This window comes from Pygocentrus nattereri, chromosome 3, assembly GCF_015220715.1.
Source record: "Pygocentrus nattereri isolate fPygNat1 chromosome 3, fPygNat1.pri, whole genome shotgun sequence".
NCBI lineage: Eukaryota > Metazoa > Chordata > Actinopteri > Characiformes > Serrasalmidae > Pygocentrus > Pygocentrus nattereri.
In genome coordinates this window covers 46787181-46806620 of record NC_051213.1, presented here as the reverse complement: position 1 = coordinate 46806620, position 19440 = coordinate 46787181, and the positions used below count along the sequence as shown (strand labels likewise).

The following is a 19440-nucleotide window of genomic DNA, read 5'->3' as shown; positions in this document are numbered from 1 at the left end:
AGAGAGAGAGAGAGAAAGAGAGAGAGAGAAAGAGAGAGAGAGACAGAGAGAGAGAGAGAGCGAGAGAGAGAGAGAGAAAGAGAGAGAGCGAGAGAGTCAGACAGTAATTAGGTTTCTGCTTTGCAACCAGCCAATAAACTCACAGAGGAAGCTGTGATGTAAACATAACGTTACTCAAACTTCATTCTGCAGCTTTTTCCTTTTTCTTTCCTTTTTTTTCCCATCCAGCGTGTATTTGGTTTCAGCGTCGCTCCAGAAGCGTTTTGCTGATATATGCTTTATTTCTGTATCGCTGCTGTCAGAAGAAAACCTCTCCAAACGATGACTGTACAGGGGAAGATAAACACAGCTTACTTTCACTGTAAGTCACTGGAACCAGAGCCATTTTTAACAAAGTCATTTTTGTCCAGTTATTTTTGGTCCATCCATCATGAAATTTACACACAATATAAAGGCCAAGATGCGTTTTTTTTCCCCGACAACAGCGATATACAGTAACAACGAAATACTTAGGAACTACTTCTTCTTCCACCCTTCGTCCACACGCAGGCACTGAAGGACATGAGATTGAGTGAACGGTCAGCAACGGTCGCTCATATTTAGTTATTTCAATCTGTTTCTGTGGCAATTTTTCCTTTTACAAGTATCGGTAATGGTGCAGGGATACTGGTCTTAGATGGAAAGGAATGTTGGCAGGCCGAAGAACTCGGGGGTCAGGAAGCTCATTTTCACAGGCCAAAGCACCACGTCAGCAATACGTTTCCTTAAGTGGCATCTAATTGAATATACGCTGACAAACACAAGATAAGTGGCAGCATCAGATTGAAGCATAAGCTGTAGTGGCGCTCGGTCATTAAAATAATACATCTATCACAAGCGCCACCCAACCCCCCAACACACACCTGGGACTGCCTGCATGTGTGTGTGTGTGGTAGCGCTCCAGTGCATTGTAGGGTCAGCAGGTTTCCACCCAGCTCAGCATCCTCGTTCATGGTCACCTCATGGTCATGTATTTATAGAGTTTTTGATATAAAAGTAGCACCTCCGAGACTTCGTGGACGACCCGAGTCGTTTTACGCCTAAGGACAAATCATGGATCTCCACCCAGAAAACAGATGGATCTACTGACTCCACCCATAAAACACAGCGCAGAGGGATCTCACTGCAGGAATATAGTGTTAAAAAAAATCATTTGTATATAAAATTCACATTTCACTCTTTCCAGTGGTTAAATTTTAACACTACGAAGTTTGGTCAGTAGGGGGCGCAATGCACTCACTGCACAGCTGCTGGCTCACGGGCTGCCGTCATTTTATTGGCTTCCTGCTCAAACAACTGTATGAATTAGGGCATGCTTCATGTAAACGATATGCAAATGAGATGCCAGTCGGCTAGCGCTTGATTTCACGCGCCGAGACCGATTCGCCAAATCTCTGCTCGCTTCTACATCAGACAACGCTTACAAATCAGATGCAGAGCGGTGCCTACGTCATTAAACGTGACTGATTCTGCGCTCTTTTGGTGAATCACGGCTAAAGCGTGTATATTCTACGTGGATATTTACCTGGGAAACATACTAAATAAGAGAACAGTGTCTGAACACTTGTTTCTCTTCACTCTGCATGTAAGGCTGATAACAGTAAATGCTTTAATCTGCACTATTTTCAGCTATGAATGTTTAAATCTTAGATATTTATAACGTCTGTTGTACGTTATGCTGCAGTTATTACCTACGTTTCCCACCTGGGAGCATCAGGTGTTATTATTAAGTATTAGGGCTGGGCGATGACCATCATTATTGTGATAAATTGTACGATATGCTTATCTGAACATATTGTGGGCATCGTCAGTGCTTGCAGAGCTCTAACCAACTGCATGCTTCAATAAAAAGAGAGCAAAATACGTCCTTTTTAACAGGATTTGGAGCCAAATACTGAAAAAACAACTTCAGTTTTGACAGATGTTTTTTTATGTAGCCCTACTGGTTCTTCCTCTCCTTCAACTGATCAATTGTCTGATTAAACGGATATCGTGACACATTAAAAAATTTATTTTAAGTATCAGAATATGACATTTTTGCCATATAGTCCACATCTACATCTCGTGGCAAGTCTATAACAATAAAATGTTTCATTTTGGATTATTTTGCTTTATCCCACATATACCTCTCCAACCTGATTGGGTTAAAAACCTAACAAGTTCAAGAGCATCGGGCAACACATTCGTACCGATTTCAGGTAATGACTTTCTATAAGGGAGATTTTAGAGACTATACACTCTCATATGTTTCAATAGACCTACTTAGGATATTAACATGATAAACAATGTATGGTGATGCAGGTCGTGAAGACTCCATGTGAAATGGGTTAGCAGACATGAGATAAACAGACGTCAGGTGTGTCGGCGTAGTGCATATTTTTGGGTTGTAAAGAGTTCTGGGTGTACAGTTGTATCAGAATCAATATGAGAGGTCCAAGATAGTGAAGATTTTGAAAAAGTGGTGGGATGCCACTTCAAATCAGACAGCAATCCAACAAACCTGGAACAAACTTTTTATTAAAAACACTTTATGAACCAGTCACAGTCGAAGGTGCTGGGAACAAAGGCTGAAATATATATACTGCTCCTAAACGCCGTACTGTCTTATTTCAGTGGAGGTGGTGTTATTGTAGGTGACGTGTCCTTGTTCTGCTGTTGCCGGTGAAGCAGAAAAGGGGAAAAAAAAAACTAAAAATACATGTAACTGGGTCTGCGGAGCTTTTTAAATTCCGAATCACCCATCAGTTTCCCTCTGTTTTACATTCCCAGACACACATACGCACCCACACGTGTCCCACTCTCTCTTTCTCTCCTCCTTCTTCTTCTTGGCCTGGTAACCTTAAGCTATCTCCGAGGCCGCCTGTGGCCGTGGCTCCTTTGCAAATTGCTCCATCGCTCTCCGTCTCCATCTTCCATTTGCTCTGCTTCTCTCCCTCTTTCTACACAGTCTCCTCAATAATGAACTCTATGGTGTGCGGGACCTCCTGGCCCGCCACCACTGAGATGGTGGGGACCGCGACGGTGGGGATGGTGGGCATGGTGATGTTGGGATGCAGGAAGACCACGGACGATCCGTTCTCCGTTTCGGCCACCAGCGCGCCCTCCTGGATGGAGGCTGACGCCGGAGAAGGTGAAGATGGACCCTCCTGCACCAGCAGGATAGTCTGCACGGCCTGGTCCTGGTCCAGCACGGCTTGGGCCACGGCCTGGTTTGGGTCGGAGGGGTCGCCGGCGTGGAGACGCAGGTGCTTGTCGAGGTTGGGGCGCGAGCGGAAGGAGGTGGGGCAGCGGGGGCAGGTGTAGGGCCGCTCGCCGCTGTGCACGCGGGCGTGTTCTGTCAAACGGGCCGCCACGCTGAAGCTTTTGCCGCAAACCCAGCAGGTGAAGGGCCGCTCGCCGCTGTGGATCCGCTCGTGGTCCTGCAGGTGGGGCAGTTGCCGGAAACGCTTACCACACTGAGTGCACTGCAGGGACAGACAGATACAGAAACATCACCAATTTTTTATCATTTTTTTAATGCTCAATTTTAAATAAACGGTGCTAAGAAACTTAATTACCGCAAACTGAATCGGCCAAGACTTGTTTAGTGTCTGACGTCTGGAACTACAGCTAAGTCTATGGGCCTGTTTACGCCTCTTAAACTCCTTGGAACCACCGATTCCCCAAATCTGGGCTCTAAACTATAAACAGACGGCGTCTCTTCAGTGATCTGCTCTGGAAACATCACTTTTAGAAAATAACACAAAGAGCGATATTTGGCTTTCAGCAGTAAATTGTAACCATAGAGCAGTCGTGGGCTGGAGGTTAGGGAACCAGCCTCGTGACCGGAAGGTCGCCGGTTCGATCCCCAGAGCCGACAGCACGTGACTGAGGTGTCCTTGAGCAAGACAACCCCCAACAGCTCCCCGGGTGCTGCGGATTGGGCTGCCCACCACTCCAGGCAAGTGTGCTCACTGCCCCCTAGTGTGTGTGTGCTCACTAGTGTGTATGTGGTGTTTCACTTCACGGATGGGTTAAAAGCGGAGGTGGAATTTCCCTGTTGTGGGACTAATAAGGGTCACTTAATCTTAATAGAGCAATAAGTGTAGCTCATAAAACACGTTCTGTTAATTTGATTTTACAATAAATAAATAAGTAAATAAATAAATAAATAAATTACATTTATTTCATGCAGTTACTGAATAATTTGCCTTACGATTTGGTCACGAAAATTCAGATGGACAAACCAAAAATATACCCTTTTATTTTTACACAGTATGTTTATTATTACTACTTTGCAATTTAAGTAAATAATTTTGCCCTAAATCTGATCAGGTATGATGCTCACCCATCATAAAAGTTCTCAGAATGAGAGAATTTCAGTTGAATGTTCTACTGGTCAGGAATTGCACACAATCAACAGGACTCACCACAGAACTAGAACAAAGAGAGCCAAACACTGAGCAGCTTCACGCTCCATCGGTGAACGGAAAAAAAAACAAAAAACCTCACATCATTACAACTCTGTTACTTAATTTGCCAGAAGAAAACAACTATCTGGAACACGCTGCGATTCCCTGAGTGGAAAGGCTGATTCCATATCTCTGTTTCTCCAGGCAAAATTGGCACTGAGGCTAAGCTGGACGTAAACGTCCTTATCTGTTCACAGAGTGTGAGCATTTCACTGCAGAGGCCTGAGCCGTCTCTTCTCTGATGCACGAAGCAGCTGCAGTAAAGCGTCGGACAAATTTCCTCCGCAATGTATCTGAACAAATGAAATCAGTGAGTGGATAATATCAAAGAGCATTACTGCAACACACAACCGGATAAATGCACAACTGTTCAGGAAAAGGATTTCAACAAAAGCACGTTTCATATATAATGTATATTCTGTGTGAATACCCAATGCATTAAAAATCAGGCTCTAATATTTTCAGACATTCAGAAGAACAAATCTCAATTAAAAGACCACAGGAAGAATAATTCCGTCAGACTAATGGGCTCCAAAATTAGGCTACACTCAAGGCAATATTAAATTCCTGTGAACCGCTTGCTTGATCTGATATGAACCCTGACATACGTGAAGTGACTTGAAATGAGCAGCGAGATGCAGAGGACTCTGCGTTGGCTCATTTGTGCTATTAAAATAGTTCAAATGTGAACTTATTTATGAACGGCGGTGATCGGCCTTATTTGCTGAACCAAAAAGACAATAACGAAGCAAACAAACAAACAGACGTGAGGAATAAACGACTGCTAGAGATGGAAAAAGAAACGTACACCACCGACCAAAAGCTTGGAATCATGTCCCATAACTATTTTTACAAAGCTCCTTTTTAAGGACGTGCTAACAGAAATAGAAAAATGGTGATCAGTAATTCTGTACAAAAACAAAACATTGAATCTTTTACTTTATGAACTTGATTCTGCAACAGTGCAGCCTTAGCAACTACCTGGGATTCCATTGCAAAGGGCCTAGTATAACCTTAGCAACCACATGTGATACTACAGCAATGGCCTAGCAACACCTTAGCAACCACCTGGGATACTACGGCAACGGACTAGCAACATCTTACCAACCCTCTGAATGCCACAACAACAGCCTAGCAACATCTTAGCAACCACCTGGGATACTACGGCAACGGACTAGCAACATCTTACCAACCCTCTGAATGCCACAACAGCATAGCAACATCTTAGTAATCACCTGGGATTCCACTGCAAAGGGCCTAGTATAACCTTAGCAACCACATGTGATACTATAGCAATGGCCTAGCAACACCTTGCAACCACCTGGGATACTACGGCAATGGACTAGCAACATCTTACCAACCCTCTGAATGCCACAACAACAGCCTAGCAACATCTTGGCAACCACCTGGGATACTATGGCAATGAACTAGCAACATCTTACCAACATCTCAGCCTAGCAACATCTCAGCAACCGTTCCATTGCAACAGCCTAGTCTAAACTTAGCAACCACCTGTGATACTACAGCAATGGGCTAGCTACACCTTAGCAACCACCTGGGATACCGTAACAATGGCCTAGCAATACCTCATCAACCAGCATGGATGTCCCTGAAAAACTAGTGCCATCTAGAAGACACCATGTTACAGAACATGTGATATAAAAGTTTTGATTTTCATAATTATCATTACTGTTCAATTTCCTAGGCCTGCTTAATTAAAATTCATTTGCATATTCCTGGTCAAATGACATGTTTTATACATTTTCTAAGTGAAAAGTTAACACATCCTCTACAAAAACATGAATATGGAATTTTCCTGTAAAATTCAGTGCACAATTTACTTGACGTTGAAATTTTTTTTTTATTATTTCAAGTTATTTTCACTTAGAAAATATGACTATTTAACGCAGTACTTTTATCATTACTATTTTGGAATCTGAGTAAATGAGTTTGCTCTAAATCTAACAGGCAGCAACCAAACCGTAAAACTTGCTCCACGAAGTATTCTTCAGTGTTAATGCTGCCTTCAAAGGTGTGCAAGTCCCCCACTAATACCCTCCAAACCACAAAAGACCCCGACTTTTAAACTTTATACTGCTAACAATCTGGACGGTCCTCTTCTTCCTGGGCCCGGAGAAGCCAACGTCCATTAATCTGATAGGTTGACTCGTCAGACCACAACAGTAATGGTTAATAAATGGCTGCAGTTCATACAGCATATTTTTCCCCAACAGTTACGTTTAACATGTTTCACTGCAGGAAAGTATGCAACCAATAAACTCATCTAATGAGATAAATCATCTACTGACGATTCTGAAAAACGGATATTGCCCAGCGCTCACCTCAAAGGGCCTCTCGTCAGTGTGTGTACGCATGTGCACGGCGAACGTGGATGCGTAGGCGAACTCCTTGCCACAGAACTCGCAGGCGAAGCGGCGGGGGGCGCTCCGTTTCCCCATTGCGCCGCGACAGTGCGCCAGAACGTGCTCGGCCAGGGCAGAGCTGGAGGCGAAGCGTCGCCTGCAGGGTACGAGGGGGCAGCGCAGGGGCGTCTGGCCGGTGTGCGAGAGCCGGTGTAGGTCCAGGCCGTCCTGGGTGACGCAGCGGTGTCCACACATGTCACATTCGAGCTGTCCGCCCACCCGGCCGCGGCCGAGACCTTTATAGCGGCGGCGCTGCTGCGGCTCCCCACTGCAGCGCTGCAGGTGCAGGTCCAACACGGCCTGGTTCAGAAACTGAGAACCGCACTGAGGACACAACTTCGGCTCCTTATCTACAGACAGACAGACAGAGAGAGAGAGGGGGAGAGAGAGAGAGAGAGAGAGAGAGAGAGGGAGAGAAGAGAGAGAGAGAGAGAGAGAGAGAGAGAGAGAGAGAGAGAGAGAGAGAGAGAGAGAGGGAGAGAGAGAGAGGGAGAGAGAGAGGGAGAGAGAGAGAGAGAGAGAGAGAGAGAGAGAGAGAGAGAGAGAGAGAGAGAGAGAGAGAGGGAGAGGAGAGAGAGAGGTTAAAAACTACACAAATATCACCCATTAATATAGAGCAGGTCACTAATACGACCAGAGAAAGAAATAAGAAAGAAATTAAGTAAAACAAGACAGACAGATAGATATATAGACATAAATAGACAAACAGATAAACATAGATAGATAGACAGATAAACAGACAGACAGTTAAAACTCAAGAGAAATAGAAAGGGAGAAAGAAAAAAGAAAAGGAGAGAGTGCTATAGGTAGACAGGTCAATCTAGAAAGACAGAGTGAAAAGGAAAAACAGAAAGAGAGAAAGGTGACAAAGAACAAAATAAAGAGTAAAAAAGAGTGAAAAAAATAACAGAAATAGAGAAATAATTGTAGACGGAAATGAACAAGACAGCAAAACAGAAGAAAATGAACGAGGAATGAATGAATGGATAGTGATGAACGAATGGATGGATAGAGTGAGAAATGAGACAGAAAAACAAACACCTCTGGTTTCTTTATCTGGAGACAAAAGAACAGACAAAAACATTAAAATCATAAACATGCGCCTCTTATCCTGGGAGGGAGGGAGGGAGGGAGAGAGAGAGAGAGAGAGAGAGAGAGAGAGAGAGAGAGAGAGAGAGAGAGAGAGAGAGAGAGAGAGAGAGAGAGAGAGAGAGAGAGAGAGAGAGAGAGAGAGAGAGAGAGAGAGAGAGAGAGAGAGAGAGAGATTAACATACTGCTCTCTCGCCCTTATCTCCACAGCTGAGGATGAAGAGAAATAAACAGGATGAATGGAGGAGCAGGCAGAGCTGCATTCAGACCCTCAGCATCCCCTTCTTACAGAACAACACTCAGCACAGCCTGCTGCACCTTCACCCCCACCAATTAACTCCCCTCTCACACACGCCCACACAGTCTCTCACTCACACACACACACACACACACACACACACACAGTGGCGCTCGGTATTAGGCTGATTAGAAAGTGACTGATCAGTAGCTGATCTTATCAATACACACACCTGATCAATGTGACCTCTGACCCCATCTGTTTATTTCTGCCAGAGACTCATCAATAAGGGCACATTCATCTTATGATATCATTAGCGAGGGGAGAGGGGGTGGGGGTCTCCATAATGATCGCGTGTGAATGTACGACCAAAGGTCCGAACCTAACGAGCGATATTTGACACTGAACTGGTGACATATTGCACTGCAAACATGACTTTGGACATAATCTACACACAAGTTATTCAGACCTGGGGCTGTCAAAGGACTCAATTAACTAATTAATTACATAAATCATTTTTCGCCCATAACACGGTTAGAGTGTTACATTTAATGCAACTCCCTGGTTCTGTTGGCTCCTGGTGGTGTCCGGTAGTCGCCAATGGAATTGTGTTCTCCTAATAGGTTGATATCACAATATAAAGAACTTTAAAATCAATATAAAATCCTTAAAATCTTAAAATTCCAGACATTTGCTCGTAATGGTCCCACCTGGCAACCATCAAGCCAACTCCCGTTTAAGCAATGCCATCAGGTTTTATTCTTAACGGTTCTAATTGTCAATTTCATTAGTTTTGGTAGCCAGTTTTAACTTTGTCTTATCGTCGTGGTTTTACTGTGGAAGGTTCCATATTTAATCACCTTATTATCAGTATGGCAACACTATTATATATTCAGTGTAACCCTTGTTGCCCAGCAGTTTGCGTTTCACTGTTTTTCCTCATAAAACCGATAAAAACAGTGGCTGTGTTTACATGCAACGATTTTTGCCAATCCGATTTAAAACAATCGGATTACAGATTCTGAGGTGTTTATATGCACACTCTATTCAACTGTCTGATGGAAAATCTTCGTTTACATGCTCGCTACAAGTAATCCAATGCAAAATGATGCATGCGTTACCATGACAGCGAGCATCACGTGAGGTCAGAGTGAGATGAGCAGCAGTGAGCAGTGCTTGAGTTTTTAACTGCTTTAAAATGACGTCAGACTCAGGAAAACGTCCTTCACACGTCCTTATTAAAGAAGGCCGAGAGGAAGACCTCGTGTTCTGAGACACATAAGCTGGACGTCCGTCCCACCGCCGTCTTTTAAAGCTCAGAGCATGAACTTCGTCTCCTCTGCAGACCAGGTTCTGCTCCGCCGTGTTGAACGGTATAAACCACATGCGCAGAACGTTCTTATATGTTCCGATAGGGGAGTGTAATCAGATTCAGGCGTTTACACGGATATTATTCTTCTATTTAACGGATTATTTAGAGGTTTACCCACCTCGTTCAATCGGATAGAAATTGTATGGCCTCAATCGGACTAGACTATTCCGATTGAGGTGTTTACATGAACGTATTCTATTCCGATTGAGCTATTAGTCGGATTAACGGATTATTAGGCTGCATGTAAACGTGGCTACTGTCGTGGCAGAGCGGCACTGATGTCATCATCAGGCTGAGTGTGCATGTCTGCGGCCAGACCCTTCTCGTTTGTAAAGGAACAATTACTTTGGACCTTTTGTCCCCGACACTGACAATGTTTTGTTGATGTGTTGAAGTAAAAAGTTAACACATCCTCTAGAGTCAAACTTCTTTTTCTTAGTAGCCAATTTCCATGTATATGCAGTGTATAAAGAACAAAACACAAAATGTGTCATAACTGTCGTTTTATGTTTTTACTTAATTTTTCAAAAATTCAGCTAATAAACAGTAAGTGTGTTCTCTGTAGGGGATGTGTTAACTTGGTTTCACTTACAAAACCAACAAAGCACATCAATTGTTGCCCAAATTTTTGCATACAACACTGAACACACTTTTTGGAATTATTTTGGAATTTGACCCCAAGAGAACCTGAAATCTACTAGGTTGCCACCAAACATGCTACTCAAGTATCACAAAAGCTGCAAACGAAGATAATTAGAAGAAAAAATAAAATAAAATAAAATAAAACATTTTGTCCGGCGTGCATTACTGTGCTGTGAAAAAGTTGTGTCTGAATATTTTACACTTTTCTGTCGTTTATTCGAGTCACATTTGATGTTTAATGGCATTAAGACAATCAGAACAGAATGGTATGTCTATCAATGTGTGTGTGTTTATCTCATAAGTCCAGTGTGGGGTTGATCTCTGACCTTGGTGTATGAGAGAGTGCAGGTCGAGCTCCTTCCGCCGCTTAAACGCCTCCCCGCACACGTTACACGGGAATGGGTGGCTGGTGTGCAGCAGTCTAGAACAGAGTAAAGCAAACGGTTATAAAATTCAGTGCAAATGAACTGATCATAACAAGCCTCAAGGCCCAGTCACGCCTGCATTAGCCAGCAAATATTCACAAGCAAAACAGGCTTGAGACGACTGACGATGGTGTCATGAACGTTCATCAAGTCCACTCAAGCTGGACGATTTAATGTGGAATTCCACCATTTTTTCAAAAATTCTCTATAATTAAACGGTTACAGTTTAAACAAAGTCATTCAGACTGATTTGAGATGTTTACAGAGTCAGAATTGTTTACAGTGGTGACGACAGTAACCAGACACCCACCTCTAAAAGCTCCGTCTCAGAAAGTTTCTACATGAACGGCTGATGTCTGAGACGTTATTAATTAGCATTTTTAAAAATGCTTTCTTGATGGAGGGGCACACCACAGGGTGTTGCGGGGCAAAATATCGCCTGGTGAAAACTTTTTATTTCAACAGTTATAATTATTTTTGGTTTATGGTTTCATAATAAAAAAAAACTTTTTAATCCATTGATTGATCTGGTACCTTCTCTAATGGTGCTTAAACTCCTCTATTATCTTTGGACACTAACTGTCCATGAACATGGGAATCAGTTACTTCTGACCCCTACTTATGGTACCAATATTCAAGCAGCCTTGTTGTACTGGTGAGAACAGATGGTATAAAAAAGTAAAAAGAAGGTTTTTTTTTTTTTTTAAACACTAGAGGTCTTTAGCACTCTGGGCACACGGCCTCTTTCCCAATCACGGCTCAGCAGCCGTAAACTCTGAACCTGGGTTAACCAACTGGAGTCCATCCTGGGTTTTAAACTCCTTTCTTTTCCAGCTCCAGAACCTGAAACGGGACCTCTGGAGGCTGGCCTGATTAATATCTCAGTGGCGCAGCTTGATGAGGTCATGTCTTGTAATGAGGCCGGTCAAGGGCAAAGCTTTGTTCGCTTCCTGCTCACGCCTTCTGCTTTGTCTGCGGGTCAAGCTCATGTTATCACTCTTCATCAGTCACTCTGCTGTATTAGGTCTAAGTCAAAGCAGCTGTCATATCTGGACTAGAGGTGGTTGGGAAATGGTTTGATGCATTAGAAGATTGAAAACACTGTACCAAAGAGGAAATACTGGCAGCCTCATTCAGGAGATGTTATACTTTATAATTCACTACTATATCCTTAATGTAGATCTAAACCAGACAAAGAGCTAGACATACACTATATTTCCAAAAGTCTTCGCTCGTCTGGCTTCACATGCATATGAAGTTGAGCGACGTCCCATTCTTAATCCATAGGGTTTAATATGATGTCGGCCCACCCTTTGCAGCTGTAACAGCTTCAGCTCTTCTGGGAAGGCTTTCCACAAGGGTTAGGAGTGTGTTTAGGGGAATTTTTGACCGTTCTTCCAGAAGCGCATTTGTGAGGTCAGACACTGATGTTGGACGAGAAGGCCTGGCTCACAGTCTCCGCTCTAATTCATCCCAAAGGTGTTCTATGGGGTTGAGGTCAGGACTCTGTGCAGGCCAGGCAAGTTCTTCCACACCAAACTGGCTCATCCATGTCTTTATGGACCTGCTTTGTGCACTGGTGCGCGGTCAAGTTGGAACAGGAAGGGGCCAAACTCCCCAAACTGTTCCCACAAAGTTGGGAGCAGGAAATTGTCTAAAATCTCATGGTGCTGAAGCTTTAAGAATTCCTCCTCTCACTGGAACTAAGGGGCCGAGCCCAACTCCTGAAACATAACCCTACACCAAACTTTACACTTGGCACAGCGCAGTCAGACAAGTACCGTTCTCCTGGTAATCGCTAAACCCAGACTCGTCCATCAGATTGCCAGACGGAGAAGCGTGATTCATCACTCCAGAGAAGACGCTGGTATTGTGTAGTGGGTAACACCTCTGCCTTCTGTCGACTGGGGTTCAATCCCCGCCTGGGTAAACACCCTACACTATACCAATAAGAGTCCTTGGGCAAGACTCCTGACACAACCTTTGCCTTCCTGTGAGAAATAATCAAACTGTAAGTTGCTCTGGATAAGAACGTCTGTCAAATAATGTAAAACACGTCTCCACTGCTCTAGAGTCCAGTGGCGGCACTTTACACCACTGCACTCGACGCTTTGCATTGCGCTTGGTGATGTAAGGCTTGGATGCAGCTGCTTGGCCATGGAAACCCATTCCATGAATCTCTCTACTTTGTTCTTGACCTGATCTGAAGGCCACATGAAGTTTGGAGGTCTGTAGTGATTGACTCTGCAGAAAGTCGGTGACCTCTGTGCACTATGCCCCTCAGCATCCGCTGACCCCGCTCTGTCATTTTACGTGGCCGACCACTTCGTGGCTGAGTTGCTGTCGTTCCCAATTGCTTCCACTTTGTTATAATACCACTGACAGATGACTGCGGAATATTTAGTAGCAAGGAAATTTCACGACTGGACTTGTTGCCCAGGTGGCATCCAATCACGGTACCACGCTGGAATTCACTGAGCTCCTGAGAGCGACCCATTCTTTCACTAATGCCTGTAGAAGCAGTCTGCAGGCCTAGGGGCTCTGCATTATACACCTGTGGCCATGGAAGTGATTGGAACACCTGAATTCAATGATTCGGATGGGTGAGTGAATACTTTTGGCAATATAGTGTACTTTACTGCTACTGTTTTAGGAACAGCTTAAATGTGGTTCGGGCATCTGATCAGGATGCCCTCTGGATGGCTCCTGGTGGGGATTTACTAGGCACGGTCTACTGGGACAAGACCCCGGGGTCGTTCTAGGACCCGCTGAAGGGATTATACCTCCAAGCTGGCCTGGGAGCGGCTTGGGATCCCCCAGAATGAGCTGGAGGAAGTTGCGGGGGACAGGGTTGCCGCGGATTCTCTGGGCTATGTGTACAATAATGATGATGATGTTCGGTGCTCCTTTTTTATTTTTGCACTGGAGATACTATTATTACTATTACTATTAGTAAGTTTCCATTACTTGACATTTACATTAGCCTTGTGGCTCCAGTGAAAAGCTAAAGAAGTAAACTTCAGACCACAAACCTGTTTTTTGCAGGGCTATTCTATTAAGTGTCTTATACAAAAACATTCCACCCTGTGGAACACACACCTGTGGGTCTGCAGCTGTGAGTCCAGCTTGAAGCTGGCTGGGCAGTCGGGGCAGGCATGCAGACGGCCATCGCCAAGGGAGCGTTTCCCTCTCCCCCGCACCCTGATCCTCTTGTCGCCATCGGCCTCCTCGTGAGTGAGCATGTGGCGCTTGAGCGAGGTGGGCTGGAAGAAGCCCTTGGCACAGATGGGGCAGGAGAAGGCACGGGAGGCTCCGTGGGTCATGCTGTGCCGCAGTAGGCTGGCTGGCGAAGGGAAGCTCTTCTTGCAGATGTGGCAATTGAAGAGCTTCTCGCCAGTGTGGAGGAAGACATGCTCGCGGAGCAGGCAGCGGCGAGTGAAGCCACGTCCGCAGTGTGGGCACTCGTGTGGCAGCGGAGTGCGGGACCAATCACGGCTCAGTTTGGCCGGTGCCTCAATGTTTGTATCTGGCAATGGGCTGGAGGCTTCAGCCGAGCTTTGGGCATGCCCAGATTCTAATGGGAAAGAGAAATTGGAGAGTTAATCAAGGCTAGTAGTAGCTTACAAACATGATTTTATATATCAGGAGTGCCCAATATGTTGAACATGTATGCATTTTGTAATGATCTATTAAAATATTAAAGAGATTTTGGAGTTTTGAAACTCCTACTGACTGGTGTTACAACACAAGCATGTGCTGTATGTGTAAGAAGGGACTGACCTGACCGTCTAAGTAGTATGATGTCCCTTTGTTTGGCCGGAGATGTAAAGATTTGACCGAGTCCGTGTCTGGCCCCAGGAGATAATGGTAGTCCTTCGGGAAAGTTCCTACGGTGTTCCCTACGATGGTACAGGAACTGAGTGGTGCTCATAAACTCTTCACCACATTCAGTGCAAGTGTGGACGGCCTCAATCAGGCCATGTTCAGTACTGCGGTGCTGCACAAACTCGTACTTGCCCTTGAATGACGACCCACATTGACTACAAAGGAAACTCTGACCTCCAGAACTTGTGGTGAAAGGTGGTGCCACATCATTTGCATCATTGTGCGCTTCATGTGCATCATTTGCCTCCAGGTTCACTTGGTTCTCTTCAACTACTTCCTCCACATTTTTGCCATCTTCGTCCTCCTCCTCTTCTTCTTCTTCTGTTGCCTCTTCCATCTCCATGTTCACAATCCCATCAATTTCCATTTCTCCTCTGCATTCTTCCACAGTTTCTTCAGGTTCCTGGGCACTTTGATGGCCCTCATCTCCTCTCGCTCTCTCAGGGTCCAGCTCCACCTCCACATGAGCAACAGGAACTGCCTCAGAAATGGTCTGCTCCAGGCTTGTGATCTCCAGCAGGCTCTGGCCTTCACCTGCAGTGGCAAGCAGCAGCAGACCCTCTCCAGGCGCCTCCAGCAGGGCCGTGTTGAGCTGAGGCACGGGTGGAGGGGGCTCCATCTGTTCCTCCTCCACTTGGGTGCGGTGCTGTTTGCGGTGGTAGAGGTAAAGTGTAGTGTTGATGAAGCCTTCTCCACACACTGTGCAGCGGTGGATTGCATCCTTCAGCCCATGTGCCGTCTTGCGGTGGGCAACCAGCTCAGAGACCAAGCTGAAACACTGGCCACACTCCACACAGAGCAGGCTGGAGGGAGGCTTAGCCTTTTTTTGGCCTCTCCGTCTTACTGGGGGGCTCTGTTCCTCCACAGATTCGGCAGCTGGGGGGGCCTCAGGTTCAGGGTGCTCAATTCCACTTTGAGCAACAGGATGCTGAGAAGCATCTGCCTCCACAGCTTCTTCTGGATTTCTCTCCATTAGCGCCTCATTCCCTTGAACTGAAGTCTCCATGGTCTCTTGATGTTCACCTAGAGGTAGAGGAGACATAAAATGTACAAAAACTAGGAATCATGATTTTATACATATAAAAAGATATAAAGCTCATCGTATCAGATCAACACCATCAAGAACAAGAAGAAGCTACCAGAGCACTTGTGACAGTTTGCATTTGAAAAGAATGTGAAGCTTTTCGATTGCAAACTGTGTCTTGTTTAGATTACAAACACTGCATGATTTATTGCCTTTGATTTAAATAAACTCTACTGTTCAAAGGTTTGGGATCTCATATTAACATTTTGTTACTTTCTACACAATAATAACTTATCTGATGTATTTTTAGATGTAATCGCTATTTCTAAAAGTTATTACATACTGTAATAGTCATACTGTAATGACCCATTTACAATATTTAAGATATGGTTACCACTTTTTAAATGTGAAGCATTCTGGATGTCAGATTATAATTATATTATTACCATGTCATTCTGAATGTTCTACAGCTAACTCCTTTTAGAATCACCGCCGACTCTGTTCACATAACTAATCTATCTATCCATTATGTTTTTACAACTTCCTACTTTAATGACTGCTGAAATTGCACAGGACCTGGAGATCAAATTCATTTTATATATTTGTCCAAAATCAAACTGGTTTTATACTTTTTCTACACTGCTTCCGAATTTAAACAACCCTGCTGTTTCAATACCAGTTTTGACAAACCGTCCACCACTTGGTCTTGGGGGAATCTCCAGCGCCACATTAAGGGCTGTCCCATTGCTTAATTAGCTCAAGTGAAGGGTGTCAGATCGAGCGAACACCAGTGTTCACTTTGGCAGCAGAACTTCCCAAAAAGTTACTGCAACCTGACACATTTCACTTTTTAAACTTGAAAATAATGTCAAATTATTCCGTTTTACGTGACTGCTGATACAACACTTTCTTCTGCTAGCTGGCTAGTTAGCGTGCTAAAGGCTACATGGCTAACAAGAACAAAAAGAAAGGCACTACTCCAAATTTATAGCCAGACAAAGCAATTAACAAACACATTATTTACATTACGCTCAAACTTCTTGAAAAAAGGTTTGCAAAAGTTTTGCAAACTTTGCAAAAGTTCTGTTTGAATAATCAGATGGTGAGTCGACGCAGATGAGGCCAAGTTAACCCCTTAAAATCCCAGGCTTATTACATACCAAGGCCTATTATTCAGTAATTACAGGGACTCTAATGCAAACTCGTTGAACTGTTCTTAGCTTATGGAAGTGTGCAATTATGGAAGCCCGTGCCAATTTTTTGAGGCATGTTGTCACTGGAATGTGAACTGGATGGCGGAAAACACTGTGATGTAAACCGCAGTTCGTATTTCCCACTCATGTACTTACCTCCTCCCTCCGCTTCCTCTTGTTCTCTATGATCAGTGTTCTCACTTTCTGACTGCTCAAGAGGTTCTAGCATTGACTCTGTAGCCTCTGCTTGCTCTTCTCCAGGCCCGGGTCCCGTCTCCTGACAGCAGCCCATCTTGCGGTGCTGCTGCCACAGCGAGAGCGCATCAAAGAGCAGTTCGCAGTCAGCACACTGATAAAGAACCCGTGGAATATCAGCACTGGAAACAACCGTTTCATCTTCCTCTACGACGCCTTCCACCATTTCAGAAACGGCCACTGACTGAGAGAGGAGACAGAAAACATACGGAGGGGAAAGTTAACGGCGCAGGGACATTTAGGATTCAGGTTTCTGGCCCCAGTCATGATCCATGTGCCTTAATACAAATAATGTGTTGAAAGCATCAGTGCAATACTGGATATTCATGTTTCGACATTTGTGTCATCTTTTTATTTTTTGATAAATTTTCTTGGCTCCTGAGTGGCGCAACTGTCTAAGCACTGGCCCTATCATCAGGAGATTGTGAGTGGCCATCTGTGGTTGGGAGTCCAAGAGAGCACAACTGACCTTTCTCTCCCTCTCCGGGAGGGAAGGATGGCGTCCCCCTATCTCCCCAATCACTCAACGCAATGTTAGTCAGGCGTCTGTTAGTTGACGTAACAGACCTGGCGGTTGGCTCTTTTCTTCAAGCGTGTTCGGCCGTCCAGTGATGTTGCGTTAGTGGCAGTTTGAAAAGATGCGGTGGCGCTTTACAGGTCCTGGAGGAAGCCTGTACTAGCCTTTGCCCTCCTAGCGCTGGTAGTATCGTGTGATTTGGTTGTATCGCGTGATCTGGGGAGTCCTAACTAGTGGGTGGAATTGGAAATGGCTACATTGAGGAGAAAATTCTGGTGTCAGAATTCAGCTAGTTTAACCGTGTTTTGCTGGACGGCAGCTAGATTAACTGCCACAGACACTGTGAAGGTCTTTTATTACCTTGCAATCAATGTACGTTACTGTGGTCAGTTGTGAATAATGTGTTTTTCTGCCTTTTCTTATGTAACCAGCATTCTTGTCCTGCTGGACCTCACAGCTGCATTTGACTCAGTCTTTTATGAGTCACTGACAGCAATTTGTAAGAGCTAATGGGATGCAGTCAGCCTCAACTACCGTCACCTATTCCAGCGGTTCCCAATCCCAGTCCTTGTGACCCAAGTCCATTTACATGCTTTTCCTCATTGCGCACACCTGATTCAACTCATCAACTGGTTAACAAATGCCTAATTGGCACTCAATCAGGTGTAGAGAAAGCACAGAGCATGGGGTGACCAGCACTGTAATTGGGAAACCCTGACATATGGTGTTCCACAGGGGTCAATACTTGGACCACTTTTATTTTGTTTTTATGTGCTCCCTCTTGGTTACATTATCTGTCAGCATAGCTTGAGCTATCATTGATATGCTGACAACACACATATTTGCATATGCTTGATAATCCATCACCTTTGAACCAGGTCCAGGATATTAACTTGTGGATGCAGAGTAGGTTCCTTAAAGTTCTCTGAAACTAAAGCAATTCTGATTGGCCCGTGTTGTTAGCTCACCATATTACCCTGTCTGTTGACAATGCTAGAGTTAATCCATCTGTACAGGTTAAAGATCTTGCCGTTATTTTGGATACAACACTTTTGTTGTAACAAAATTAGATGGCCTCTATTCCTTAATTTGATGTACATGGCCCAAATCTGACTTTTGTAGATGCTGAGAATCTTATACACGCATTATTATGACATTATTCCTGTCACCTCTATGACAGTGGTATATATAACGCAGTCTTAACAAAGGATCAAGCCTAATATAGATAATAATGTTCTATTAAAACCTGCCCTAGGCTTCTCCAATATCATGTACTCAATTTGATTTTAAACATTAGAAACAAGTACGAATTATTTTTAGATGCCTTTAAAAGTTACACGTTGTAATCTTTACCCAACTCATAGTTGTTTTCCAACTCTTAACAGTGTTTTCAATAAATAAAATCATCTTAAATGAAGGCAAATCTCTTTAAAGGACTACTAGAATCCTGCCTAAAACACTCTGGGGTAAGAATCTCTCCTTTGTGTGTCGGAAATGATTTCTTCATGCTGGAAACGTGCTGCTCACTTTATTTTCAACACATTCTAAAAGCAAATCTCAATTACCTTTTTTTTGGTTTACCGCGCTCACAGCTGCGGCAAAGACGCAACCCTCAAAAGGCAGTTCCCCGTCGCACGCTGCTTCGCTTTGTGATCACGTCTCTCACGGAGCATAAACAAACTCTCGCCTTTCTCTCATGTCGCATTCAATAGCGCTGGAACTCTGGCGTCTCTGAGAAGGCCTCAGCGGGAGGAGGCTGTATTACAGTAATCCGCCAGAATGGCCCGCAACGTCCCCTTTATCTGACAAGGCCAAAACCATCTGCCAGCTGCGCGTGTTGTGCCAGCATTTAAAATACGTCTAAGCGTTCATAAAGAGCTCCTGATG

At 44.4% G+C, this 19440-nt stretch overlaps 1 protein-coding gene across 3 annotated transcripts in view; it reads right to left on the bottom strand.

Moving 5' to 3' along the window:
* Positions 1-2536: 2536 nt before the first annotated feature.
* The window catches only part of znf574 (zinc finger protein 574), a 29742-nt gene continuing 12838 nt past the window's right edge, over positions 2537-19440 (bottom strand). For all 3 annotated transcript variants that reach the window (XM_017684624.2, XM_017684626.2, XM_017684625.2), the window contains exons 3-8: positions 16938-17220; positions 14460-15587; positions 13779-14253; positions 10581-10675; positions 6833-7263; positions 2537-3503 (exon numbers count right to left, since the gene is read on the bottom strand). In XM_017684624.2, coding sequence (XP_017540113.1) covers positions 2979-3503; positions 6833-7263; positions 10581-10675; positions 13779-14253; positions 14460-15587; positions 16938-17220 — 2937 coding nt within the window. In that variant the 3' untranslated portion in view covers positions 2537-2978. The remainder of the gene's footprint in view (positions 3504-6832; positions 7264-10580; positions 10676-13778; positions 14254-14459; positions 15588-16937; positions 17221-19440) is intronic.